Raw genomic sequence first — 24,685 nt, forward strand, 5'->3', positions numbered from 1 at the left:
TCATGTCTTTCGGTCTTCCTGATATGCAGCCTAACACGCCCGACACAAGGTCTCCTCGGAGAATAGCCTAGGTCCATCCAGGAGCTCGGGCGTCCGCTCATCAATTCGTGTTCACCAATTCTCTCCGGTCGCAAATTGTTGTCATAGCTCTTACATCACAGCAATTCGCGCGGGTTTGACCCTATGATACGTTAGGCTCAGTGTTAAGCATTCCGCTGCAAAAAAGCCGAGCTCACCGTCATGGCGCCCGTTGGTGCCGCGCTTTGGCGCACCCTCCGCGCCCACCAAGTGTATGGGGCCAATACAGACGTGGGGAAGACCATAGTTTCGACTGTCTTTTCTCACGCTGTCAATCGCCGCAATTCAAACGAAAAGTCTGGGTTTATTAAGCCCGTATCGACAGGGCCGTTGGATGAGGCGGACGATAGGTGAGAGCGATTGAGGTTGGTGGGAGACATCTCCGGCTGACGCGTGACCTCAGACATCTACAACGCTTCGCTCCAGACACTCTCACAAAATGTCTTTATCAATTCGATGAGCCAGTCAGTCCACATATTGCAGCCCAGCAGAAGAACTTTACGGTAATCTCTACTACATCGTCTTATTGTTCGTCTGAAGCTAACCATTCAGATTCCACGCGACGATGAAATCCTCTCTTCAATACATAAAACTCTCTCCAGCTGGGCAGATACCGGGGTCAACTTCGCGCTGGTAGAGACCGCCGGTGGTGTCCATTCTCCTGGACCCAATGGGAACTCACAAGCCGACCTATACCGGCCTCTACGGCTGCCAGTCATTCTAGTTGCCGATTCTCGCCTTGGAGGAATATCAGCGTCCATATCCGCCTTTGAGTCTCTTTTACTACGCGGGTACGATGTTCAATCCGTGCTCCTATTCCGAGACGACTATTACCAGAACCATGATTATCTAGGAAATTATTTCCGTGGCAAAAATATACCGCTTGTTCCATTGCCTCCACCCCCAGCACGTCCACAGTCTCAAGATGTCGACTCGCAAGAGCGAGATATGGAAGCGCTACAAAAGTACTACAACTCTGTCGCAGATGGCACGGACGTTGTGTCGCTCTTAGATGAGCTTCAGGTACGAAATGCGGAGCGGATAGAGCGCTTGGATGAGATGGCAAGCCGAGCACAGAGGACTATATGGTATCCCTTTACGCAGCACTACGGTATGCAACCAAAAGACATCACCCCTATTGACTCTGCGTATGACGATTTCTTCCAAACCTACATATCATCAGAGAGCGCAACTCAGCAAGGCAAGCTTCAAGCGACCTTTGACGGGTCTGCATCTTGGTGGACGCAGGGCCTTGGCCATGGAAATCCAGGTCTTGCTCTTTCGGCTGCATACGCAGCTGGGCGTTACGGACATGTTATGTTTCCCGGAAACATTCACGAGCCAGCTTTATCCCTTGCAGAACTACTCTTGAAAACTGTTGGAAACCCTCGTCTACAAAAGGTCTTCTACACGGACAATGGCAGCACCGGGATGGAGGTCGCTCTCAAGATGGCACTTCGCGCTGCCTGTGACCGGTATGGTTGGGATGCAAGCCAAGAGCGGATCAATATTTTGGGCCTGAAGGGAAGCTACCACGGCGACACGATTGGGGTAATGGATTGCTCAGAGCCATCGACCTACAACCAGAGAGTGGAGTGGTACAGAGGACGCGGTTACTGGTTCGATTTCCCCATCGTGAAAATGTCTCGAGGGTCCTGGAATGTCGAGATTCCGGTAGAGCTGAAGGAGTCTCTTGGGGCAGATCAACAATTTTCGTCCCTGAATGCAGTTTTTGACATGGAAAGCAGAGTGGACTCGGAGCTTGGGCTGTGCTACAAGGAGTACATCCTCAATACTATTGAAAGCCTCGTGCGTGATGGGATGAAGTTTGGAGCGCTTATTATGGAACCCATCATCTTAGGTGCAGGAGGAATGCTATTTTGGTAAGCAGCAACACTACCTGAGATCTATCGGAGAGGGACTGAATGTCTACTACTACAGTGATCCCTTGTTCCAGCGGTGTCTCGTAGATGTTGTCCGGGAGAACGAGCATCTGTTCAACAGAGCCAAATCTAGTCCTACGTCTCAAAGTGAACTGTCATGGTTCGGCCTTCCTGTTGTCTTCGACGAGGTATTCACCGGCCTCTACCGGCTTGGTCGGAAATCCTCTGCATCATTTCTCGGAGTTAACCCCGATGTCGCAGTCAACGCAAAGCTTCTAACAGGAGGTCTCGTGCCGCTATGCACCACCCTTGCAAGCGACGAGATTTTCGAAGCTTTTAGGAGTCCAGAGAAGAGAGACGCCCTTCTACACGGACACAGCTACACCGCGCACGCAGTCGGCTGCCAAGTAGCCGTAGACTCCCTTCGCACCATGAACAACATGGAGGAGAATGGATCCTGGGCCGAATACAAAAATGATTGGAAACGATCTTACACTGCAAATGAAACCCGACCGGAGGAAGTCTGGAGTGTCTGGTCCCACGACCTCGTTCGCGAGTTATCGCATGCAGAATCCGTCGATGGCGTCTTCGCCATTGGGTCTGTTCTCAGTATCTCGCTGAAAGATGCGCAGGGCGCAGGTGAGTTCCGCAAGTGTTCCATATTACCGATACTAGCCGGCTAACATGTGATGCTCCGCTAAACAGGCTACACTTCAACTGCGGCTAAGGGACTACAAGCGAAGTTGGCCGCTGGCGGGCCGGCTTTCAACGTACACTCCAGGGTCCTCGGGAATGTGCTCTACCTTATGTCAAGTGTGACCTCGAAAAGGGAGACGTTACAGTCGATTGAAGTCGTTTTGCGAGAGGGACTGCTATGAGGACCGAATTACATAGTTTGGATAGAGAAACATAGCGATAGCTTGACAAATGGCAGCGATTGGACCGGTCAAACTACTGTATAGCCTCACCGACGGTCGGTAAAAAAGGGCGCGATTGCTGGCAGCCGGGCGTGCGGAAGCTTCAGCCGCGGTAATCCTCAAGACTCACCGAAGGTCCAGATGGATCAATCTGGACCAAAATCTGGAGACTTGGATGATGATCCATGGTCGTCACTCAGTAAATCGGCTCCCCGCCATTTGCCAGGGAATACCTAGTTATTCAGCCTTTCCTCGGATGTGCTCTCAAACTCCCGCGGATCTGCAGTTTAGCACAAAACACGCGTCCTTGTTTTCCAATCAATCAGAATCAAGAGAGTAAGATCAGGTACTCCGGCTGTTTGAGTGGTCGGATTCCTTCTCCAGTGTGGAACAATTGATCCATTCCTGAGACTGTGACTCCTCATGCTTGTCTGCAGCGTTGAACCGCTGTTGGGCTCAACACTCTAGTCCCGTCAGCAGCCTGCAGCAGAGACAACAGAGCCAACAGCCAGGAGCACACTGCGCCGACTCGGACAGCCTAGATTGATTTTGTTTCGTTGGTCCAGCTTTGCCAAAGTTAATTCCCCCGATATTTCCTGCGAAGGGCTCATGTTCTTTTCGATGACGACTGATTTACCCCGTTTGGCTTTCTCGTTGAGTTGGCCCCATGCTCCTTGCACCTTCCCCTCCTATCGCTCCTGGTTGATTACCCCTCGCTGCCTTCAATCCAACCTTCCCACTCCAACATCCTACCATCATCATGTCCGTCTCATTCTCACGGTCCCTGCCAAGGGCCATCTTCTCAAGATCATATGGCACCATCCAATCGTCTCCCACTGCCGCAACGTTCGCGAGCAGAATCCCCCCAGCCCTCAAGGAAGCCACTGCTGCCACTGCCCCCCGGACCGACTGGTCTCGGGAGGAAGTGCAGCAGATTTATGAGACCCCACTGAACCAATTGACCTATGCTGCTGTAAGTTATACATCTGCTATTGCTGTTTACCATTGTGTGCATCCTTCTTGGGACAATACTGACTCGAGCGATATAGGCAGCTGTCCACCGCCGTTTCCATGATCCTTCCGCTATTCAAATGTGTACCTTGATGAATATCAAGACGGGCGGGTGCAGTGAGGACTGCTCGTACTGTGCTCAATCATCCCGGTACAACACTGGCCTGAAGGCCACCAAGATGAGCCCCGTTGATGATGTTCTCAAGGCAGCAAGGATTGCCAAAGCGAACGGAAGTACCCGTTTCTGTATGGGAGCCGCGTGGCGTGACATGCGAGGCCGCAAGACCAGTTTGAAGAATGTCAAACAGATGGTGTCTGGTGTTCGAGAGATGGGAATGGAAGTTTGCGTCACATTGGGTATGATCGATGAGAACCAGGCCAAGGAGCTGAAAGATGCTGGCCTGACTGCCTACAACCACAACCTTGACACCTCCCGCGAATTTTACCCTACCATCATCACAACCCGATCGTACGATGAGCGACTCAAAACCTTGTCACATGTCCGGGATGCGGGCATCAACGTCTGTTCCGGTGGTATTCTAGGTCTTGGTGAGGCCGACTCGGACCGTATTGGTCTCCTCCACACTGTTTCCTCGCTACCTTCACACCCGGAGTCGTTCCCTGTGAACGCTTTGGTACCAATCAAGGGCACTCCTCTAGGAGAGAAGAAGATGATCTCGTTTGATAAACTTCTACGCACCATTGCAACCGCCCGAATTGTCCTTCCCGCAACAATTGTTCGTCTCGCTGCAGGACGTATCTCTCTCACTGAGGAGCAGCAGATTTCGTGCTTCATGGCCGGTGCCAACGCTGTCTTCACCGGCGAGAAGATGCTGACGACTGACTGCAACGGCTGGGACGAGGATCGAGCCATGTTTGAGCGATGGGGCTACTACCCCATGCGTAGCTTCGAGAAGGAAGCCAATGCTGTCTCGCCACAGCAGCAGGTTGACTCTGTTGCCCGAGAGTCCGAGCAGACCCCCGCTGAGCCAGCGGCAGGAGCCCTATGATAGGGCTGGAGAGGCTTACCCCACCCTCCAATCCAAATTGATCCCGCTTCCACTACCGTACGTGATTCACAGCGGCGCTCTAGCGCGCCGATGGACCCAATGCAACTACATCCCATGACCGTAACCTCTCCACGAGCATGTAACTATATTCTCCGGTCCCTTGGCAGAACAAGCTGTGCAACTTCATGCGCAGCCATTCCGTTCATAAAGTTGTTGCCTAGACGGTCACTCATCTAGTACTTCTCTATCTCGCTCTATATAAACCTGCTCTACGCCAGGCACTTTCCAGTTTTCAATTCAAACAACCTATTTCACCTTCCAGAAAGCTATTAGCTCTTTCTCATAGCGTTGCTTTTCCTTGCATCCATCCTTCCGCTTCCAACCTGTGGCAGTGCACAGTGCAGACGCGCGACGAGCTGGTCGTGGGGTGCCACGACCTCACCTAGCTCCAATTCCGGTAATCGTGATGCTATTGGTCAAGCAAATCACTCGTACAACCAAATTGGGTATTTATGAGGCTTCATTCCCCCGCTATGGTGCAGTTCAAAGGCTTTGGCCATTGCGTGGGCATCTCTCAGCTGTCACCTGCCACCAGTATATTTCGCAACGCACGACAACCATGGCGACGCCATTTACCCGCAGGATCTCGTTCACTGCACCCTTATGGCACTGAGCCGCCATCGACGTACACCGTTGACTTTTGTCTACGTGGCTACATCTACACAAGACCTTACAACGCGAGAAGTGGTGAAATGCATGTGGTATTGCCAAGTCTATCAACATCATTATTATGTCCAGCACTGAATCATCAATCTATCTGCAAGGGTCATTAACGTGTCGAAAAGGCTAAGAAGAAATGAAGTATTTCAGGCCGCCGGAAAGACCGGGCCCGTACGGCTTTGTCTCATCCCGCCGCGGACGGCAGGAGTTGACGGTGGTAGCAGTTATGCCAGGCTCAGCCAGCAGTCAGCTGCTCAATTGAGACGGTGTCTCGTGTTTTGAGATGAGGTATTTCGCCGTCCGCGACGGTTCATTTTGAAGACGCTCAGACAATGGACTGTTCGGCCTTCATGTCACCAGTTGCCTGGGTCTCGGAACGGCTCATGGTGGTGTAGCGGCTGAAATCTTGAGGACCGCGGTAGACCTCGCGTCCCCCGTCCTTGTTACGAACAGACTCGCGGCGGAAATAGATGCGCTTGCACCACTTCCAGAGCTCAACACCAGCGAAGAAAAGAATGGCCTCCACGATAACAACACCCCACTCCCAGGAGATTCCGACGTGCTTGAAGACAACGTCGTTAATGACGGGGATATAGAGGGCGGGGAAGGTGGTAACGAAGCCGAGCATGACACCGCAGAAGAGGAACTTGTTGCGCCAGACGTCGTGCATCCACTGGGTGAAGTAGAGCTTGGAGCCAGGCTTCATACGGAAAAAGCTGCGGCGCATGTTGATCATCTCCCAAGCGAGGAAGAGGGCGAACCAGGTCATGCACACGAAGGTGGTGGCACGGGCACGGAAAACGGTGTCACATTCAGGGCTGTAGTTGGCATTGCATCCAGAGGCAAGGTTTCCGTCACCCCAGACGTAGAGGACGAGGGAGAAGGCAGAGAGACAGAGGGCGGCCATCCAGACGCCGTAGACGAGGGTGTCGATAATGATTTCCCAGGTGAAGATACCTTGTTTCTGTGGAATGTTAGTGCTAACTCAAGAAAAGGAGGATAGGTTACGTACGCTCTGTGGTGGCCGGTCCATGATATCGGGAGCGGCAACTTCCATACCCAAACCCATATCGGGCATACCGGAAGTGATCATAATAATCCACAGAATCTCAACAGGAGCGATGGGGAAGACGGATTGACCGTTCTCGTCCTTGAACACAAGACCAATAAGAAGGGTGAGAGCGAGACCAACGTTTTCAGCGAGCAGATGGAGCACGAATTTCTGGATGTTGTCGAAAATGCGGCGACCTTCCTCAATACCGTTGATAATCGAGGCGAAGTTGTCATCAGTCAAAACAAGCTCGGAAGCATCCTTGGCCACATCAGAGCCTGCCTCACCCATGGCAATACCAACATCTGCACGCTTCAGGGAGGGAGAATCGTTAACACCATCACCAGTCATGGCAGCATAGCGACCGCGACGGTGCAAAGCGTCGATCATTCGGACCTTGGTGTTAGGGGCGCAACGAGCAATAACAAGAGGCAGCACAGGCAGTTCATCGATTTCCTCATCGGACAACTTATCAAACTGGCTAGCAGTCATGACCATTGCGTCTGCGACATCCTTGGCAACTCCATCCATGTTGGCGGGAATAATACCGACCTGGGCGGCGATAGCGCGTGCGGTACCAGGGTGATCGCCAGTAACCATGTGGACGGAAATACCAGCTCGGTAACACTCCTCAATAGCGCCGGCTGTTTCGGGACGGGGAGGATCATAAAGGCCGATTAGACCGCAGAAGACAAGATCCTTCTCAATAGTGTCACGGGGCGGCACCTCTTCGGTGCTGGCGATAACGCTGTCATCTTCACGGGAAGCCATGCACAAAACACGGAGACCTTCCTTTGCAAGAGCTTCCATGTTCTGCAGGATCTCATTCTTGTGGTCTTCGGTGAGGGGGATTGGGGCTTCACCAGCGGTCCAGATAACACTCGTGCAAGATTCGAGGACACGTTCCACAGCACCCTTGGTGAAGACCATTTGGCGAGAACCACCCTTCTCTGAGTCGTCGTCGCGAGCGAAAATAACGGACATCTTCTTCACAGTGGAGTCGAAAGGGTATTCGGCCTTCTGGCGCCAGATGGGCTTCTCACCCTTCGTCCAGCGCTCACGGCCCCAGTTGAAACGGTGTGCGAAGACTTGAATTGCGATATCGGTGGGCTCACCACGTGCTTGCCACTCGTTACCTTCAGCTTCGGACTTGTGGACGTGGGCTAGGTTGGCCATGGAGGCAACATTAAGGTAGTCCTCGAGGACTTTGTTCTCCTTAATCAGTTCGAGGGGGTCGGTAGCATCTCCATGCACATCACGCTTGAGCTTGATAGGAGCATCGGTCAAAAGGCTCACGTCGCCCTCGGTAGGGTTCAATGGGTTGCTGGAAGCACCAACTGAATACGTTCCCAGGGAAGGAATCCAAGCACGCTTAGCAACCATTTTTCCCTGGGTAAGCGTTCCAGTCTTGTCTGAGCAGATGTTAGTCACAGCGCCAAGTGCTTCCAGAGAGTCAAGACGTCGGACAATAACATGTCTCTCAACCATTTGCTTTGTTCCTACCGCCATGGTAATGGTCAAAACCACAACAAGGCAAGCGGGGATCATGGCAAGGCCGGTGGCGACTGCATAGATAATGATTTCCTTGTCACTACCAAATCCGTTGGCAGCCATGACAATAATAGCGAAGATGACAGCGATAGCGAAGAGAAGCAGGGCGAGCTTGGACAATTTGCGTTGTAGGGGAGTTCCGACGTTGATACCCAGGAATCGACCGACGGCGTCAGTAGCAGTCAAGGTCCAAGCCTGCACATACCATCGCTTCTTGGTCTCTCCTTCGGGACCACGCTTGACGGGGCGTTTCTTCGAGTCGTTTGCGCGGAGAGCAGCGGCGATAGCACCAATTTCAGTCTTCATTCCAGTACCAACGACAACACCACGAGCGCGTCCGCGGGTGACGGTTGAGGAGCTGTATGCGATGTTCAGGCGATCTCCTGGGCCGGTGTCGACATCAAAAACGGAGTCGACTTCTTTCTGTACAGGCAAAGACTCGCCGGTCAACAGCGCTTCGTCGGTTTCGAAGTTCATGGCATCCACAAGTCTATTACAGTTAGCTTAGAGCTTTCTTGTGGCTGTTTGTGCACATACCTGACATCCGCCGGGACAGTGTCACCGACTTTGAGTTCAATCATGTCACCGGGAACGATTTCGCTAGCGGGGATAGTGTTCGTCTTTCCGTCACGAGTAGCCACACCAGTGGGGGAACTCAGAGAGCGGAGGGAGTCCATAGTCTTCTCGGCGGCATAGTCCTGGTACACACCGACCACAATGTTGAGTCCAATAACGGCGGCGATAACACCACCTTCAATCCAAGACTGAATACCGAAACTGACAGCCATTGCAATGATAAGGACCTAAATTTGGGCCATTGTGTTAGTCAAGGGATGGTGCGGGGTCTGGAGAAGTCCACATACCAGCATCATTGCGTTGGCGATCTGTCTAATGACAATTTTGGCAAGGGAAACACCCTCACCACCTTCCAATTCATTGGGTCCATACAGGTCCAACCGCTTCTTTGCTTCTGCAGTTGTGAGACCCTCCTCCGCGTCTACCTTGAGTTCGTTGAGGATGTCCTCATACTTGAGGGAGTGGGCGGGCTGAGACAGCGGCTGGGTGTGGCCCGCCTGCTCGTTCTTCTCCGCCATTGTGTTGTCAATTGCTGTTGTTGTTGTGTTGTTTGGTATGTTCGAGGTATATGTGTTGACGGTTCTACTATGGTGCAGTTCTTTTAGGGAGGCTCCATATAGATCGTGTCGGCCAGGGAATGTGAGTCCATGCACAAGAAGGACTTCGGAACCGACTCAGTACTGATTGAGAGAGCCGGAGAGTTAGATTCTAAATTTGACTTCCGAAAGAGAGATCTCCGGAGAAGGTGGGCAATGGGACAGTATTTAACTTCAACCAGATTATGACGACAGCGACAAATGCTGGTCTGGGGCGATATAGACCTCCACCATCAAGTCCGGATCCGAGCACCGCCAAGCGCCAATGATAAGCGCCATGCCTTGGGCTCTTGGCTGACAACCCTGGATTGGAGAGAATCGGAATATTGTTATGGGTGCCGACGATGACGCATACGACTCTCGACAGCCACGTGAGGGTCGCCAGCGCTTGGCAAATGCGCGCCTGAGCGAACCAGCGGCGAATCCAGGCACACCGCGGCCCCTGATTGGCCACTAGCGCCATTGGACCCAGCGGAGTGCCAAGCGCATCCGGAGCGCGGGAGCCTTGGCAGTCGGCGCAACGCTGGGATTGCATTTCCCGCCTGGGATTGGCGTCTTCTCTTGGTTGCAACTTGGCAGCCTGCAGCCTTGAGGGGCCTGAGGGTGCGTGGCGAGTCTAAATTCAGCCCATAAGCCCTTCGAAAATGGCCCTGCATCTGAAATAATAACAATTCCTGAATGGTCGTTGTTTTGCCCCCCACTATCGCGGTTTTGCGCAGGCGTCTCACATCGCCAGTCTCGACCCGTCAGATATGAACGCTGTCGCAGTCTAGCCGACTTACCCGATCTGTCCCCCCCTCCCCCCACGTTGCATTGCGCCATATCATTGGATATGTCACTTTGGCTAGTCTGAGTCGTTTTCGTATTTGCGCGCCCGTCCTTCTCCGGACTATGGCCAGCCCGACCACCAAAAATCTAATCGCCGTTGTTATTGGAGCTGTGCTCCTATTCGGCGCAATTAGCATGATTCCGATGTACGTTTTTTTGTTGGTGCTTTTCCCTGTCTATTCTCGCCCTAATCGACCGAATCAACCCCGTTGTGCCCCTCCTCCTCCTCCTCCTCCTCCTCCTCCTCCTCTGCGCTCCTCCTCCACCCGTGCGGCCAACCCCTCCTGGTTTACCAGTCCCACCCAGGCGTGCACCCCTGCTGCACCTCAGAATATTCCACGGCTTTCGATTTCTGGGCGAGATTAATATCGGGATTGATCACATCATTCCTTCCGCGTATCCCTGCCCCAGAAGCACGCGACACAGACAATGCTGTACGTATGTACTAACAAACATGCAGCGTCATTATGCGGCGTCATCATCGCAGAGCAGCAGAGCGGCATGCAAACGAGCTTCGCTGTCTTGAAGCCAACGGCACAATGCGCCAGGTGACAGTGCAACGATGGCTGGAGCAGCAAACAAGGTCCGATAACCTTGATCGATACGCAGGCGAATCATGGTAAGTCATCAGTCAACCCGTTCCGCGATGCCCTCAATCAAAATTCAGTTTTCTGCCTTGAGCAAGCTCGGTTCAGCCTTGGCCCCCATAACAAGATGCGGGGACAGGGCTGGATTTAGTGCGCCTTGGCGGCTATTGATCCCCCCTCCTTCCCAGCGCTGATCCGCAGAGATTGAGCAAATTGAGTTAATGAGCATTGGTCCGTCTTTTTTGCTAGCCCCATCTGTCTCACGTCCCTTTGCGCGCCGTCTGCGCTATCGCAGTCGTCGCACTTGCTCGGTTCCGTCTCCAGAATGCACCATATTCATGACAGCGATAATCTACATCAGACACGCCCGATCCCGAACCCTCCCCAGCCAGATACGGCATACATGTCGTCAACAATAACAGACGACAACCGCACCCAACCTCCGAGATCCCACCACCAGCAACTTCAACATCAACAGCAAAACCCCAGTTCACACCCGCATGAGCGAAGGACCACCGGCGTGCTGATCCTCAACCGATGCAACCACGCCTTTCACACAGCGTGTCTTGCATCATGGTTCCAGCATCACCAGTACAGATGCCCAATCTGTGCAGAGTCAGACGAAGGACGTGCTCTTCGCTAGTCATGCTACATGCCGACTGATCTGATCCCCCACACGCACCACTACAGCTGCATACTGCATTCTGCACTGAGACTCCGACGGAGTCGGACTGATGAATATCACCCTTCAGTTTTGACGGGGGTAAATAGTCTAGCCTAGTCTTCCTTAGTGGGAGCGTGAAATGGGCCGGGTCTGGGCTGGGCTGGTTCCCATGCTTGGCGTTTCGTCCGCATTACGTTTTCCGTTCAGTGGTGGTGGGAGGGAGGGCAGGTCAGAGATCCAAGGCTGGGGTGGGAACTGAACCCAACGAGGGGGGTGGATGGGAAACAAGGCAGCGAGATTTAAGTTATAGTTTAACCTCTACTCTATCTACGTATCTATCTAATCATAACCAGCCCAGTCGAAGAACCAGAGACTGGAGGGCAGATGTCATAGCCCTAATCAGGAAAAATGTAGACATGACAGTGACAGGACTCAGATCTGATCGTCCCTATGACGCAGGCAGACGGCAGACCAGCAACAAACAAAGCCAACCTGAACAAGATCAACGGAACTAACAACCGGATAACCGAAACCCTCCAGAGTCAGAGGGAGGGAAGGCAGAACCTCCGACGTAAGAGGCCGCCGAGAAAGCCAAGAAAAGGCGATCCTTGGGAACCAGAAACGACATCATTGCATCCCCACAGTTACAGGGCAGGCCCCCCTCTAGCCTCTAGGGTGGAGGGGGTGGTTCAGGTTGTCACGGATTAGCCAGTGATGAGACATCGTTGTCGGTTAATAATAAATTTATTTTTGTTTCTGTTCTCGCAGTCTTTTATTTTAATGATTTTATCTATTAATCCGAGGAGATATATTATAATTTTGGCTCTTATTTTTCTTCGGATATCGAATCGATCGGGGGATTCAATCAGGGGGTTACGTAGGGTATAAATTGGATGTGCACTGCTCTCGATGTCGAGTTTTGATGAAGCCTCAAACATGGATAAATAACGGATGAGATCGATTGGCTGGTTGAGAATATATATCGGAACCAATGTATAAAACTGTATTCGTTGTGATGTTTGTCGAGATCTATTTTTCCCACGGGGTAAAAGCGTGATCGTGGGGGTTCCAACTTCCAAGGTTCCGAAGTGCCGCTGCCTCGCTGACAGATGGTGTCTGTGCTACAGGCTACACCGTACAAGACTTTGATTCTTCAGACGTGCATGCTCTGATCCAGGGTCGGGTCAGGCCAGGCCAGGGTCTGGGGAATATTTGCTTTTGTTTGTGGTGGTTCGTGCTTTGCTTCTGCTTCTGCTTCTTGCCGAAGGATTGGGGGAGTAAGTGACCATGTGATGACTTGCCCTCAGGGGACTCTCCTATCGTCCAGGGTCAGTGAGATGCTTTGTTAGCATTTGCTTATCTGGTAATTCCGAAATGAAGAAGGAATGGCTCAAGTGGAGAGCATGGGGAAAGACATTGAAGTTGGAAGGTGTAGCGTAGTCGAGGCGGCTGCGACTCGTATGCAGGTTCCAAAGCCTACCCCATACTCAACTCCAATGCTGGCCTCCCACGATTCAGTCCCTGACCGCATTTTCAGTGGTTCCGTGAATCGGGTGCATCGGATGCAGATCTTACATGAGGGGTTTTACTTTTCCTTGAATCTTCAAAGAAATGATTGCTTTTTCTTCCCGCAGGATCGCAGGCAGGGCTGGCTGGGCCGTTTGGGGTACCGTTGGACTGATGGATAGCGCTCAGGGCTTCCCGGTCCAGATTGAAACGTGCTACGGGTGCTACTCGGGATGAATTCGCCCAATCGATCGCCTGCGTAGCGGGAGATGTGATTGCGTCCGAGCTCCTGCAGCCGCCCGCGTATTGACATCCAATCCTGAAATGCCATTCTGTGTCCGAGCTTGTAGTTCCCGCGACAATGGGGCCAAGATATGCGGAGGATCAGGTGCGGCCTGCTTGGAAAGAGTTTCACGGGAAGATCTAGACTTGTAAATGTGAGGGACAGCCGCGCCAGGCGACGGTTCGCGATAGGCTGGATTCCTGACTGCGGTTGTTGTTTCTCCTGCGGTTGATGGTTATACTTGAAGAGGTATATGATGAGTCTGCGTAGGGTAATTCATGCCCGATGGTTTGTCATTCTCACGCGACTTGGACTGTCTGCAGTGGCTCGGACGATCACGGCCTTGGCTGGATGAAGAAATAACGCTCTTCTTGATTTTCTGGTCGGGTATTCGTGGTATGGGTGTATCACAATGCATTTGGCATGCGGGTCGTGGGGGTTTCGAGATTCCCGTGAGTCAGTTGAGAGTCGTGATTCAGGACTGCTCGACCGCTCTTTGACTCTCAAGCGATGGGCTCGACGATATGTCCTGAACGTTGTCCCAGAATTCAGGCTCCCTTCTGCACCGTTCTCACAAACCTCTATCCCAAAACTGAAGAATGATCAATCTCTGACTTTCAAAGTTTCCATTCCCCATCATCTCATCCCTCCGTATGTTTACCTGAGCAAGGGAAGCCAGCGTTCGGGTGAATAGTCCAGTACTGAGCGCCTGCCAATGGTGGATAACGCCCAGACAGACACGAACGTCCGCTGTTGATAGCGGAAGTGAGGTTGACCCGCACGCCGCTCTTTCCTTGCTCCAGTCTCCCGCGGTGGAAATGGCTCAACAATGGTGCAATGCATCCTTCCGCTTCGGAATATTGCCCAGAACCAGGGCTCTTGGTACTCCGGGCTGTACCAAATCATTGGAAGCAGACTCTGGATGCCATGAAAGCGAAGACTCATGGCAGCGGGGCCGCTACCAAAGCGATTCTCGGCGAGGGGCACAGAAAGTCAGCCTTGTCTGTCCCGCAATGTTGCACCTTGTAGGGCTCCCGGCTCCGTGAGGCCAGGTAGGGCTGCTCCAGAAACATCCGGCAATAAACGAGCACTAACGCAAGCAGAGCCTTTCAACATTCAGGCAATGCAGCCCAAACGCCAATTTCTTGTCATGCCGCTTGAACCGCGCGAGCGAGCAGATGCTGTGCAACCGAACCTTCCAGAAGGCGCAAAAGCACCGTGGTGCAAGGCCAAGTCCTTCCAAGAGCGGAATCTCGGCGGTTTCGAAACTGTCCTCGGCAGCGATGGCGAATGAACCGCTCTCTGCCGTCCCAAACGCTAGACGGGAAACAAGGTGGTATCGCTGAGAGACGCCCGAAATAATCTGGAAGACTGGGTGGCAGTCCGGAGTCAATCATGGAAGTCGGAGTTGTATGGGCCCACCTTGCCCCTCGCAAAACTCGGGACCGCCGAGACGCCCAAGTCTCCAGACCCAGACTGTTTCCGCTTCGCCCATTTTTAGCTTTTTTTTTTTATCTTGGGCGTATCGCAGGCCGTGAATTGGACACGTGTGTTGTTCGATGTTATCTGCGAGCGGGGCCGCTGGATCTGTTTACTTTTTCCCTCTGGCCGACAAGAATGCGGTTGTTGAGTCGGGCGTCAGAGCGGGCTGGACTAGGCTTTCTCGTGGTGTTGCCCGATTGCGAAGGAGTAAGGACTCTTCCCTGCCGGTTCGTGGCTGCCTGGGCTGACTTAGGGTGAAGGATCTGTCAGATCAGCTGCACGCAATCCTGATAAGCACCTGGTCTGTTCGAATTTCGATAGACGATCGTTCATCACAAAGGTGCAGGGTTGAAGGGGCGAACGGAGAGGGGAAAATGCCAAGAGCGCCTCTCGGAGGATATCGTAGGACTTGCGATGATTGGCTCCCTCCATTAGATAAGGATGAATCCTGTCAGGTGACTGAGTCACGGGACAGAGGAAACGCCTCTCCCCAATCAGGTACTCTGTTGTCAATTTAATTCAGGAACCAGATTGAGAGATTGGAACGTGAAATCAATAGACAAGCTCTCCTCGCTTTTTCTTCTTGTTTTATTCGTAACAGCGTACCGAGTATCTGGGGCGCCGATTGGCGGAGATGCTTCGAATTGGTGGTACGCGGGGTGTGACGCTCGGCCCATCTCCACAAGCCTAAGGCTCCAAGCGAGCTTCATCCGAATCTCTTTCGTGTACCACCAGAAAACGAAACTATGCGAGTTCAAGATTGTCAATTACGCTATATAAGCAGGGTGCGAGATGCGCTCAACAGATATGACGAAAAATTACAAAGCATCAACCGCAAGGTAAGCCCGCTTCTCCTAGAATCCAACCCCGACTAACCGTTCAGATATGGTCAAATCCGGAGCTCGCATACAAGGAGCACAAAGCTCACGACCACATCTGCGAGCTATTTGCGGGACTCAGCTCAGAGGGCTATACCGTCGAGCGCCACGCATACGGAATAGAAACGGCCTTTGAGATTGCCTACAGCCATGGCAATGCGAGCACAGGCCCAGGCCGCATCGTCGCATTCAATGCGGAATACGACGCGCTCCCCGGAATCGGCCATGCCTGCGGCCACAACCTCATCTCGACTAGCTCCATCGCGGCCTTCATCGCCACCTGCGAAGCACTGAAGGCCGCTGCTCCTTCTGGGCTTTGCTATACTGTCCGTCTCCTAGGCACCCCAGCCGAGGAATCAGGCGGCGGTAAGATCCGCCTCCTCGAGCGCGGCGCATACAAGGATGTCGACGCATGCCTCATGCTTCATCCATCACCGATTGTGCCCACGGCACCAAATCTACTGAGCATGGCAACACCGCCGCACGGCGGGTTTCTCGCGAATGATAAATGCCGGGTGACGTTTACCGGCAAGCCGGCGCATGCTGCCTTTGCGCCGTGGGAGGGCGTTAATGCTCTTGATGCCGTTGTTGCGGCTTATATGAACATCTCGCTCTTGCGGCAGCAGATTCTTCCTACTCAACGGATCCATGGAGTTATTGTTAACGGCGGCGATCGCTCGAACATCATCCCCGACTTTGCGAGCGTCAATTACTCCATTCGATCACCAACGGTCGAAACGCTTAAGCCCTTGACTGAACGAGTCGTGAAGTGCTTCGAGGCTGCTGCTACCGCTACGGGGTGTAAGGTCGAGTTCGAATGGTGGGTCTCATCATATCGTTTCCCACTCTCCATACCTTCGTTATCCTGAACTCTGACTAACAACACTAGGGGTCTCTCCTACTTAGACGTAAAACCCAACAATCCCCTCTGTGAGAGCTACGTCTCCGCAATGCGGACAATGAACCACCAGGTCCTTCTCACGGTTCCTCCGGATCCAGAACACAGCGGCGGCGCTTCAACAGATATGGGTTGGTTTTCCTTCACCTCTCTCCTTTATCTTGACTGCTTACTGATAATCGCAGGAAACGTCTCATACGCCGTCCCCGGTTTCCACGGCATCTTCATGATCCCCACTAAAGGCAGCAACCATACTCCCGAGTTCGCGGAGGGGGCGAAGTCGCCTGAGGCGTATAAGCGCGCGATCGAGTGCGCGGCTGGGATCGCGGTCGTGGCGTGTCAGTTCCTCGAGGATAATACATTCGCAAGGGACGTGAGGGGGGATTTTGAGGGGAGGTAGGGGAGGTTCCGATAACGGACTCTGATTCTTCTATGACGAACACGCTACGCGCCTGTAGTGATTTGCGAATAGTACCCTAGAGTCGAACGATCTTCATCATATATTCTTAACCATTATACACGCTATACTTGATATCTTCTGAAAGAGCAAGACGGCACTGCCGTGATGTAGCCCTCAACGACCAAACGCAGCATCTGTAACATCAAAGTCTATTTTGACCGCAAATCTAAGCGGTAGGGGCAACGATCTGGTCCTTAACGTAGAGGTCAACGTACTTGTCGACCTCGAAGGCCTCGAGAGCGGCCTTGTCGTTTCCAAGGTCAACAAGTTCCTTCAGGCGGGCCTGATCAAAGTGGTGGCTCAAGTGGCGCTGGTACTTGTCCAGAATTTCAGGCTTGGCCTCCTCGCGGCGGAAGCGGTGGCCGAGGGGCGCTTCGACGACGACTTCGTCGAGGACGGTTCCATCGTTCAGGGTGACAGTGAGAGCGTTGGGGATGGTACGCTTGCTGGGGTCGTGGTAGTCGAGGGTGAACTGGGGGTCCTCGACACAGCGGATGCGCTGGCGGAGGCTCTCGAGAACAGGCGAGGTGGCGGCTTCGGAGCCGTCGGCGTAGTCCTGGGCGGTTAGGCGGCCGAAGACGAGCATGGTGCCGACCATGTACTGGACGCAGTGGTCACGGTCAGCGAAGTTGTCCATAGCCTTGAACTGCTTGTCGATGATGCGAATGCAGGCCTCGTGTGTGCGGTTGGTGACTTCCTTGATGTCCTTAGCGCTCTTCCCGAGGGCCTTGAGCTTCTCGTTGATGATCTCGGCGCACTCGATGGCGGTTTGAGAGTGGAACTCAGCTATTAAGGTTAGTATCATTGCCGTCGCGTTGGTAGATGGTAACATACCGGGATAAGAAACCTTGAAGAGAACGTTCTCCATGACATAGCTACCGTACGGGCGCTGGAACTTGAACTTGTTGCCCTTGAAAAGCACGTCGTAGAAGCCCCAGACAGGAGCAGAGAGAACAGTGTGCAGGCCACCCTCACCCTTTTGGACCTTCAGGACGAGGTTGACGGCGCGCTGACAGGCGTCACCAGCAGCCCATGACTTTCGTGACATGGTGTTGGGGGAGTGTCGGTAGGTGCGGAGACTTTGGCCGTCAACCCACGCCTGGGTGATGGCATCGGCGGTCTGCTTCTCGCTGAGGCCGAGGAGCTTAGAAACTACGGCGGTGGTGGCAACCTTGACCAAAACAACGTGGTCCAGGCCGACCTTGTTGTAAGAGTTCTCGAGAGCCAAAACACCCTGAATTTCGTGGGCCTTGATCATAGCCTCTAGAACATCCTTGATAGTGAGGATCTTGCCTCCGGCAATGTTGCCGCCAGCACGGTTAGTGCGAGAAATCCAGTCGGCGACAGCGAGAATACCACCCAAATTGTCGGAAGGGTGACCCCACTCGGCGGCCAGCCAGCAGTCGTTGTAATCGAGCCAGCGAATCATAGCACCAATGTTGAAAGCACCGTTAACAGGGTCTAGCTGGTAGGGGGTACCTGGCACGCGAGTACCGTTGGGGACAACGGTACCCTCGACCACGGGGCCAAGGAGCTTGGTGCATTCTTTGAACCGCAGAGCTTCCAACCCGCACCCAAGGGTATCAAGGAGGACGAGGCGGGCGGTATCGTACTGAGCCAATTAGTACAATTGTTTGGAGCACAGTAAACCAAAGTGGAAGTATAGCAAGGGAGAAGTAAGAGCTTTTGAACTTACCGCAAGATCAGAGTCCACCTTGTAGTTGTGAATGTAGTCGGCCATATCCTTGATCTCAGGATCGTAGCCCTTCTGGGCGGCAGCGGGGATGGGGGCAGCGGATTGCAGAGACGCCATGGTTGAGAATTTGGAGATACGAGGCTGAGCAGGGGAAGTTGAAGTTGAGGTTCTGCAGGCGTTGAGAGCGATGGAGGGGGAAGAGGAAGTGCGGGAGAGAGAAGCGATGCGGGACTGGAGATTGCGGGGAGACCTGTGGGTCAGCCGTCTCAGCGCTGAGGCAGACATTGTGAAGCGATAAGGTTGAAATACTCAATTGAGCGTTGAAAAAGAAGAGTCGCCTGGTCGGAAGGGAGGAGGAGGAAGAGGAGGGGGAGGGGGACAGGAGAAGAAAAGAAAACAAGAAGAAAAGAGAAGAAGAGACGGATGAAGCACAGGAGGATGAAGGGAGGAGACGATCGCGTTTCCTTGGCCGAATGGACCGAGGCCGTTGGCTCTTGTATTCTGCCTCTGCCTCTGGGCCGGCCACTGCATTCGGTTACTCTCGGTCATCCAATTCCGAGCTTCGGAGTTCATCAAAGGACGTACTCTACAGTCAGTAGGTATCTACTCACAACTACAATGTGGATTCTGATCTCGCGGTAAGTCCAAAGCTCTTATTCTGGCCTGTGCTTTAAATAATCATGCTGATTAGTTTAGTACGACACCGCGCGCCTTGTCCTCCATGACCCTCTTGGGTGTGGTGTGTTTGGAGAGGCTCTGCGATTTGAAGAATGTCCCAAGCTCCTTGACTCGTCGTGGACGGTACCGTCATCCCCAACGGTTCTCGCGTGCCATATACCGCCGCCTTGTCCTCTTGGATACCCCTAGGCGCGGCTCAGGGCTTGCACTAAGCTTCTTGCTCCTTGGCCCTGTGGTTGAAGCTACTATTGATTGTCCCTAACGGTACTCGCAAGACTGGTGACCAGCCTCCGCCCGCTACACACCTCTCACATGATTCGCCTCGAGAAAGAAGAGCCATCTATTGTTTGTAAGTTTAGCGTTGTTCACTACCTCGCTTCTATACTTAAGCATGGAGAGTTGGTTTATCTCTGCTGCTTGCTCACCTACCTAGTCAAGTGCTGTCCATTCTTATTGCTGTTTTTCATAGTAAAATACACAAGCATAGGCGCTAGCAGTGGCAAGAATTGCGACACTGATTAGCATTCACCTGTTGCGATGCTAGAGAAAGTATTTTCCACCTTTTGTCCTATTTACAGTTGTCCTATCTACAGCGAATTTCGGAGTTCACTGGACAAGTGAGTATGTCCGAGCGTCGGGTAGGGACTGCCCAGCCTTTCTCTCCCCGGACTTCGCTCTACCCCGCACCACAGCTCCATCTCCCAATTCACCTCATCAAAATTTAAAACCGCTGTTGCTGTTACGGCTGCAATTGAGCTTGATGCATTATTCTAGAGGCATTTTCGCTTCGCATTCTGTCGAAGTCGAGACCGTTTTCATTAACTCTACTCCGAGGACTGCACGGTTGGCCGCCCGGCATCCTGCCATTCCGCGGCCCCCTCTCTGCCTCAGCATGTGAGCGTTGTCGTTCACCGACTCGGAGTTGGTCAACTAGCGGTCACCGATCTCGCGCAATTCTCGTTCATCAGTCTCCTGCAGAGTTTTGATAACCTCTCTATAGATTGCTCTTGCTAGTGCGGGGGGTACTGCGTTTCCAATCTGCTTTGAGATCTCGGCAGGGCCAAAGCGAAAACTTAAGGGAAATGTCTGCAGGCATGCTGCTTCTCGTCTAGTGAAATTTCGCTCTCCAGAAGGGTGGTAATTGTTGGTGCCGCCTCCACATGTTATTGTATGGGCCTGTCCGTTCCCATCGAACGGGGCTTTCCGAGCACCTCGCCTTGTCGCGCCGTCGATATCATGATTCGGTGCTCCCAGTGGGATGTTTGAGATTACCTGATTGATAGTCACCAAGTCGCGCAGTCCCGATCCAGGCAGGCCGTGTGTTGGCTTAGGCATGGTAGGGAGAGTCTCTCCTGGCCTACGGAAGATTAGCAAATTTCAGCCTAGAAGAATCTGGATGAGCTTACCCAGAAGCGATGATTACAAGCCTCTTGCGCTTTTGCGGAACTCCATACATCAGACAGTTTAGGACCGCCCAACGTACAGAATATCCTGTGTCAATGAAATCGCGGATGACAGCAAGAAAGAATTGCTTGTGCCGTGCAATCAGACCATCCGTCTCTTCAACTGTGTGAATTCTGGGTTTGGCTTTCCGGATAAGGTCTCCGCAGGAGAAGATGCAAGCAGAATTAGCATCATCATTCGGTCCCGGTATTGTGTGAGCTGGTGACCACGTCTGGCATGGTGGTGAACCATGCGTGACATCCACTCTCATAAACTCTTCGTCGTTTGTGAGGAAGCTGAAGATATCACTTTCTTCACACTCTGCTGTTGAAAAATTAAGCCGATAAGTCACAGCAGCATGAGGTGACATATCAAATGCCCACTTTATATGCAAGCCAGCAGTTTCCGCGCCACATGATACACCCCCAGCACCACAGAACCCGTCTCCAAACGTATACTTTCGGCGGGCTCTCGCTTTCACAATCGGCCCAGGATTGTCGTCAATGTCATCCAGATCAATAACCGGTACGCCTTTGTTGCTGCCGAAAGGAGTAGTCTCTCCACGCCAGCTGTTGCGAAGAGTAGCTGGCGGAATTCGATGCTTGACATCGGCTTCCTCAAAGGTCAGATACTCTACCGACGTTCCCGGCCTCTCTTTCAGACGGCAATATAGATGACTCGGGTAGAGGATCTTATGAGGGTCTTGGTCCATGGGGCTGTGATTGGTGAAATGAATTGTGACAAAGTGTCTTACAATGCCAAGGGGTACGTCGTCGACTTCATCCAGCATCCAGACCAATTCATTTTGCCACCGAGGAAAGTATGTAAGGATGGTCTCCCCATCTTCATTCCCGTTCTGGTCCTCGAGCGATTCCAGCAGCCGAAGCCTGCGGCCTTCGAAGTAGATTTCACCGTCCGGATTCTCCCATACGGAAGTGATCCTGAGGAACGTATCGTCGTGCAGCTCAATGGATTGTCCCGGGACATAGACAATGCCGTCCACACAAGCTTCATCCAATCGCTTCTTCTGTACAGCCTCGATTCCTGGAGGACTGGCAGCAGCGGCTTGGGCCCAGTTTTCGAGAAGCGCCTTGTAGCCCTCGTCTGTTAGGTAGTCGCCGTCATGGAAGCCGCCATGGTGAGATCCGTCCGCATTGGTAAGATCGATGACTTCTCGAGCCGGCAAGGATGAGAACGGTGAGACGGTGCGAGAGTTTCCACACAGGAAGGAAAGCCGATCTGAGTCGCTACCTAGAGTTACGCTGCTGGTATCACTGTCACTCTCGTTGTCGTCATCGTCGCTTAGGACGATGTAGTCTGATAGGCGCATGTTGTAAGTCTCAGGGTGAAATGAGGTGAGTACCAGGCATGTCCCTCTTAATGAAACTTAGGAGTTAGAAGGGAAAAATAGATAGATGTAAGAAAAGTGTTGGGGAGAGATCTGGGAAGAAAGAAAGAGAAGAGGCATAAAGGCAGAGATAGAGAGATGGATAGGCAGCAAACAGGACTAAGCAGCGAAAAGAAACACAAGTGAGAGAAAGACGCCTGTCTGTCTACCTCCTGTTTGCTATGAAAAATGATTCATGCGTGAATGGATGTTATGATGTTTTACACTTATCGACCTGGTATACAAACACCGGTCAGAACTAGATCTGTTAGACTTTACTCAAGGTATCTACATATTCCCCAATAACCTCCCCAACCCCCTCACCCACCCAGCAAAAGTGAGCTGATAACCCGTTTCAACAACGCCCTTACACATCTCAAACGCACCCTGTCCATTCTCTTTTGTCCCCGTCCCCTTACAAATTGGATAATCAACCCTCGGCGGAATCCTTGTCGCCATAACCTTCGGGAACCGATCCACGCAAACCGCCTTAATGTTACTTACCCCCCTCAATCCCTCTTCACCGGCAAACCGGCCATACCCTGACCCCTTGACACCGCCAAAGGGGAGTTGCACGGCGTAGTAACTCCCAAAGTCGTTGACGGAGACCATGCCGGCTTTGATGTTCTTGATGTATTGGTTGATGTGGGCTGTGTTGTAGCCGAAGACGGAGGAGCCGAGAGCGTAGGGGGTGGAATTTGCGATGAAGATTGCGTCCGAGACGGAGGAGGCGCGCATGAGGAGGAAGACTGGAGCGAAGAGCTCGGTTTGGGCAATTTCCATGGCTGGTGTGACGTCTGCGAGGAGCGTTGGTGTGAAGTAGTGGCCGAGTTTGTGGTCGGGGTGCTTATACCGTTTACCGCCGGCGAGGAGGCGCGCGCCTTGGGAGACGGCGTCGTCGATCAGAGACTCGAGGCGGGCGAATCCAGCGGGAGAGATCATGGCGCCGACGTCAGGGGCTGCGGGTGTTTGGCGGCTGGGGTGTGTTTCGAGGAGAATGGAGCCGAGGCGCAGGGCCTTGACGCGGGGGGTGATTATTTCAAGAAGCTTGTCGTAGACTCCTGGCAGGGCGATGACGCGCTCGACGCCGATGCAGTTCTGGCCGGAGGACTGGAAGACGCCGCGCATGAGGATTGAGGCGATGGAGGATACTTCGCTGATTGTGCGGCTGTCGTCGAGGATGACAGCTGGGTCCTTGCCGCCGAGTTCGACCGTGACCGGGGTTAGAGCCTTTGCTGCAGACTCGCAGACCTTGTGAGCGACGGGTCGGGAGCCGATGAATGTGATTTGGGAAATCTCCGAGTGAGAGGTCAATACGTCCGCCACCTTGGGCAAGCAGACAACGCTCTGCACCAGATCCCGAGAATGTCCGCAGCTCTCCAGCGCACCGCGAATGATATCCAAGAAGTAAACCGAAGACCAAGCAGTCTGCTCAGACGGCTTGACTACAATACCATTACCCGCAAAGATAGCACTGATGACCGGCGAAATGAAGTTGTGGAACGGATAGTTCCAAGACACACACGCTGACACCACACCGAGCGGCTCATAGGTAACCTTGTTCTTCTTGTACACCATGAGGAAATTCGTAGGCCGCGACTCATCACTCAGCGCCTTCTCGCCATGGTCGATCGTCCATTTCAGTTTCTCAGCCGTCACGAGCGTCTCGCCGAAGGTTGCGTCGACCTTCGTTTTTCCAGAATCCAGGCAGCACGCGGCCACGATCTCGTCTTGGTGGTCTAAAACGTATCTAGGAGCAACAACCGTAAGTCTGAGTCCCCGAAACCGCAGGTATATAGTAATGTGAGACGAACTTGAGCAGAGTCCTCATAACCTTCCTCCTCTCCGCAAAGCTCGTCTCCGCCCAGCCCTCCTGTGCCTTCTTTGCCGCTGCAATTGCCCGCTCAACATCCCCGGCAGTCGCAAGCTTAATCCCGCTTCCGAGGACGCGTCCGTCCGCGGGGCAGTAGCTCATAATCCGGCTCTCGTTCCAATGCTACACAAAGACAACCAGGTTATTAGCGGTCTTTCCCAAACCCCAATGGTCATTGACAAGCAAGCAAAAAATCTCACCCCGGCGAGCTGCGCCTCAAGAATCCTCCTCTCCTCATTGTACGGCAAATCCTCCCACTTTGTTCCAATCCAATTCGGGTCGATTTCAGGCGGCGTAGGGACGGTGAAAGTCACGGGTGACTCCTTTGCACCTGCAATGAAGAGGTAGCCTAATAAGACGGCGGTGATTGAGAGTGCGGCGATTCCGAGTGTTTGGGCTTCGTTTCGGAGGAGCTCCGCGAGAGGGAGGAGAGCGGGTGGAATGTAGGGCGCTAAACACTCCATTTTGACACGCTCGCAAGGGCAAGGAAGATTGACGAGAAGGAGGCTTGCATGAGCCTCTGGAGCGCGTTGAGGTGGCTGCGGAGAGGGAGTAGAATTAAAAAGTGGTCCGATCTTTTGGATCTGCGGCTCCGATGCGCCGGAGGGCACGTGCCAGGGGTTCTATAC

The 24,685-nt window shown here is 53.0% G+C and overlaps 9 protein-coding genes across 9 annotated transcripts; 5 read left to right on the forward strand and 4 right to left on the reverse strand.

The window, feature by feature from the left end:
• The first annotated feature begins 10 nt into the window (after positions 1–10).
• Positions 11–3,239, forward strand: bioDA (adenosylmethionine-8-amino-7-oxononanoate aminotransferase). The gene is made up of 5 exons (XM_073713212.1): positions 11–428; positions 482–581; positions 631–1,961; positions 2,020–2,600; positions 2,667–3,239. The coding sequence occupies exons 1-5, from the start codon at positions 241–243 to the stop codon at positions 2,837–2,839; spliced, it is 2,373 nt and encodes a 790-aa protein (XP_073573807.1). The 5' UTR covers positions 11–240; the 3' UTR covers positions 2,840–3,239.
• Positions 3,240–5,231, forward strand: BJY04DRAFT_20309 (biotin synthase). Its single transcript, XM_073713310.1, has 2 exons — positions 3,240–3,851; positions 3,928–5,231. Exons 1-2 carry the CDS (start codon positions 3,639–3,641, stop codon positions 4,897–4,899), a joined length of 1,185 nt encoding a protein of 394 aa, XP_073573808.1. The 5' UTR covers positions 3,240–3,638; the 3' UTR covers positions 4,900–5,231.
• A 607-nt stretch (positions 5,232–5,838) lies between these two features.
• Positions 5,839–9,410, reverse strand: BJY04DRAFT_20401 (cation-translocating P-type ATPase). Its single transcript, XM_073713429.1, has 4 exons — positions 9,085–9,410; positions 8,759–9,024; positions 6,632–8,711; positions 5,839–6,583 (listed from the first exon to the last, which is right to left on the reverse strand). Exons 1-4 carry the CDS (start codon positions 9,313–9,315, stop codon positions 5,945–5,947), a joined length of 3,216 nt encoding a protein of 1,071 aa, XP_073573809.1. The 5' UTR covers positions 9,316–9,410; the 3' UTR covers positions 5,839–5,944.
• Positions 9,411–10,106: 696 nt separating this feature from the next.
• Positions 10,107–11,687, forward strand: BJY04DRAFT_20200 (RING finger protein). Its single transcript, XM_073713132.1, has 3 exons — positions 10,107–10,367; positions 10,682–10,840; positions 11,058–11,687. The coding sequence occupies exons 1-3, from the start codon at positions 10,285–10,287 to the stop codon at positions 11,449–11,451; spliced, it is 636 nt and encodes a 211-aa protein (XP_073573810.1). The 5' UTR covers positions 10,107–10,284; the 3' UTR covers positions 11,452–11,687.
• A 3,688-nt stretch (positions 11,688–15,375) lies between these two features.
• On the forward strand, positions 15,376–16,983 carry BJY04DRAFT_20206 (M20 family metallopeptidase). The gene is made up of 4 exons (XM_073713143.1): positions 15,376–15,582; positions 15,627–16,441; positions 16,511–16,650; positions 16,705–16,983. The coding sequence occupies exons 1-4, from the start codon at positions 15,490–15,492 to the stop codon at positions 16,917–16,919; spliced, it is 1,263 nt and encodes a 420-aa protein (XP_073573811.1). The 5' UTR covers positions 15,376–15,489; the 3' UTR covers positions 16,920–16,983.
• A 162-nt stretch (positions 16,984–17,145) lies between these two features.
• BJY04DRAFT_206186 (putative 2-methylcitrate dehydratase) lies at positions 17,146–18,960 on the reverse strand (the record flags this gene model as incomplete). Its single annotated transcript, XM_073713683.1, has 3 exons — positions 17,146–17,765; positions 17,814–18,591; positions 18,676–18,960. 3 exons carry the CDS (start codon positions 18,958–18,960, stop codon positions 17,146–17,148), a joined length of 1,683 nt encoding a protein of 560 aa, XP_073573812.1.
• Positions 18,949–19,892, forward strand: BJY04DRAFT_20503 (uncharacterized protein). Its single transcript, XM_073713555.1, has 2 exons — positions 18,949–19,313; positions 19,372–19,892. The coding sequence occupies exons 1-2, from the start codon at positions 19,099–19,101 to the stop codon at positions 19,613–19,615; spliced, it is 459 nt and encodes a 152-aa protein (XP_073573813.1). The 5' UTR covers positions 18,949–19,098; the 3' UTR covers positions 19,616–19,892.
• Positions 19,893–20,112: 220 nt separating this feature from the next.
• Positions 20,113–22,498, reverse strand: BJY04DRAFT_183759 (DNA cytosine methyltransferase). The gene is made up of 2 exons (XM_073710505.1): positions 20,760–22,498; positions 20,113–20,710 (listed from the first exon to the last, which is right to left on the reverse strand). The coding sequence occupies exons 1-2, from the start codon at positions 22,124–22,126 to the stop codon at positions 20,284–20,286; spliced, it is 1,794 nt and encodes a 597-aa protein (XP_073573814.1). The 5' UTR covers positions 22,127–22,498; the 3' UTR covers positions 20,113–20,283.
• Positions 22,350–24,592, reverse strand: BJY04DRAFT_20563 (aldehyde dehydrogenase family protein). Its single transcript, XM_073713619.1, has 3 exons — positions 24,257–24,592; positions 23,998–24,179; positions 22,350–23,933 (listed from the first exon to the last, which is right to left on the reverse strand). Exons 1-3 carry the CDS (start codon positions 24,518–24,520, stop codon positions 22,472–22,474), a joined length of 1,908 nt encoding a protein of 635 aa, XP_073573815.1. The 5' UTR covers positions 24,521–24,592; the 3' UTR covers positions 22,350–22,471.
• Positions 24,593–24,685: the final 93 nt, after the last annotated feature.

This window comes from Aspergillus karnatakaensis (assembly GCF_047715665.1).
Source record: "Aspergillus karnatakaensis strain CBS 102800 unplaced genomic scaffold BJY04scaffold_12, whole genome shotgun sequence".
Classification (NCBI taxonomy): domain Eukaryota; kingdom Fungi; phylum Ascomycota; class Eurotiomycetes; order Eurotiales; family Aspergillaceae; genus Aspergillus; species Aspergillus karnatakaensis.

Bases quoted from the DNA above. Each gene is read 5' to 3' on its own strand.
- bioDA (XM_073713212.1), top strand. From the start codon at position 241: ATGGCGCCCGTTGGTGCCGCGCTTTGGCGCACCCTCCGCGCCCACCAA. The intron at 429-481 runs GTGAGAGCGATT...GCGTGACCTCAG, and splicing joins TTGGATGAGGCGGACGATAG to ACATCTACAACGCTTCGCTC. The intron at 1,962-2,019 runs GTAAGCAGCAAC...CTACTACTACAG, and splicing joins GCAGGAGGAATGCTATTTTG to TGATCCCTTGTTCCAGCGGT.
- BJY04DRAFT_20309 (XM_073713310.1), top strand. From the start codon at position 3,639: ATGTCCGTCTCATTCTCACGGTCCCTGCCAAGGGCCATCTTCTCAAGA. The intron at 3,852-3,927 runs GTAAGTTATACA...CGAGCGATATAG, and splicing joins ACCAATTGACCTATGCTGCT to GCAGCTGTCCACCGCCGTTT.
- BJY04DRAFT_20401 (XM_073713429.1), bottom strand. From the start codon at position 9,315: ATGGCGGAGAAGAACGAGCAGGCGGGCCACACCCAGCCGCTGTCTCAG. The intron at 9,025-9,084 runs GTATGTGGACTT...GCCCAAATTTAG, and splicing joins TCGCCAACGCAATGATGCTG to GTCCTTATCATTGCAATGGC. The intron at 6,584-6,631 runs GTACGTAACCTA...AACATTCCACAG, and splicing joins TGGACCGGCCACCACAGAGC to AAACAAGGTATCTTCACCTG.
- BJY04DRAFT_20200 (XM_073713132.1), top strand. From the start codon at position 10,285: ATGGCCAGCCCGACCACCAAAAATCTAATCGCCGTTGTTATTGGAGCT. The intron at 10,368-10,681 runs GTACGTTTTTTT...ACAAACATGCAG, and splicing joins GCAATTAGCATGATTCCGAT to CGTCATTATGCGGCGTCATC. The intron at 10,841-11,057 runs GTAAGTCATCAG...CTTTTTTGCTAG, and splicing joins CGATACGCAGGCGAATCATG to CCCCATCTGTCTCACGTCCC.
- BJY04DRAFT_20206 (XM_073713143.1), top strand. From the start codon at position 15,490: ATGCGAGTTCAAGATTGTCAATTACGCTATATAAGCAGGGTGCGAGAT. The intron at 15,583-15,626 runs GTAAGCCCGCTT...CTAACCGTTCAG, and splicing joins TACAAAGCATCAACCGCAAG to ATATGGTCAAATCCGGAGCT. The intron at 16,651-16,704 runs GTTGGTTTTCCT...TGATAATCGCAG, and splicing joins CGGCGCTTCAACAGATATGG to GAAACGTCTCATACGCCGTC.
- BJY04DRAFT_20503 (XM_073713555.1), top strand. From the start codon at position 19,099: ATGAAGCACAGGAGGATGAAGGGAGGAGACGATCGCGTTTCCTTGGCC. The intron at 19,314-19,371 runs GTAAGTCCAAAG...TGATTAGTTTAG, and splicing joins ATGTGGATTCTGATCTCGCG to TACGACACCGCGCGCCTTGT.
- BJY04DRAFT_183759 (XM_073710505.1), bottom strand. From the start codon at position 22,126: ATGCGCCTATCAGACTACATCGTCCTAAGCGACGATGACGACAACGAG. The intron at 20,711-20,759 runs GTAAGCTCATCC...AATCTTCCGTAG, and splicing joins CTTGTAATCATCGCTTCTGG to GCCAGGAGAGACTCTCCCTA.
- BJY04DRAFT_20563 (XM_073713619.1), bottom strand. From the start codon at position 24,520: ATGGAGTGTTTAGCGCCCTACATTCCACCCGCTCTCCTCCCTCTCGCG. The intron at 24,180-24,256 runs GTGAGATTTTTT...GTCTTTGTGTAG, and splicing joins TTGAGGCGCAGCTCGCCGGG to CATTGGAACGAGAGCCGGAT. The intron at 23,934-23,997 runs GTTCGTCTCACA...TGTTGCTCCTAG, and splicing joins GTTATGAGGACTCTGCTCAA to ATACGTTTTAGACCACCAAG.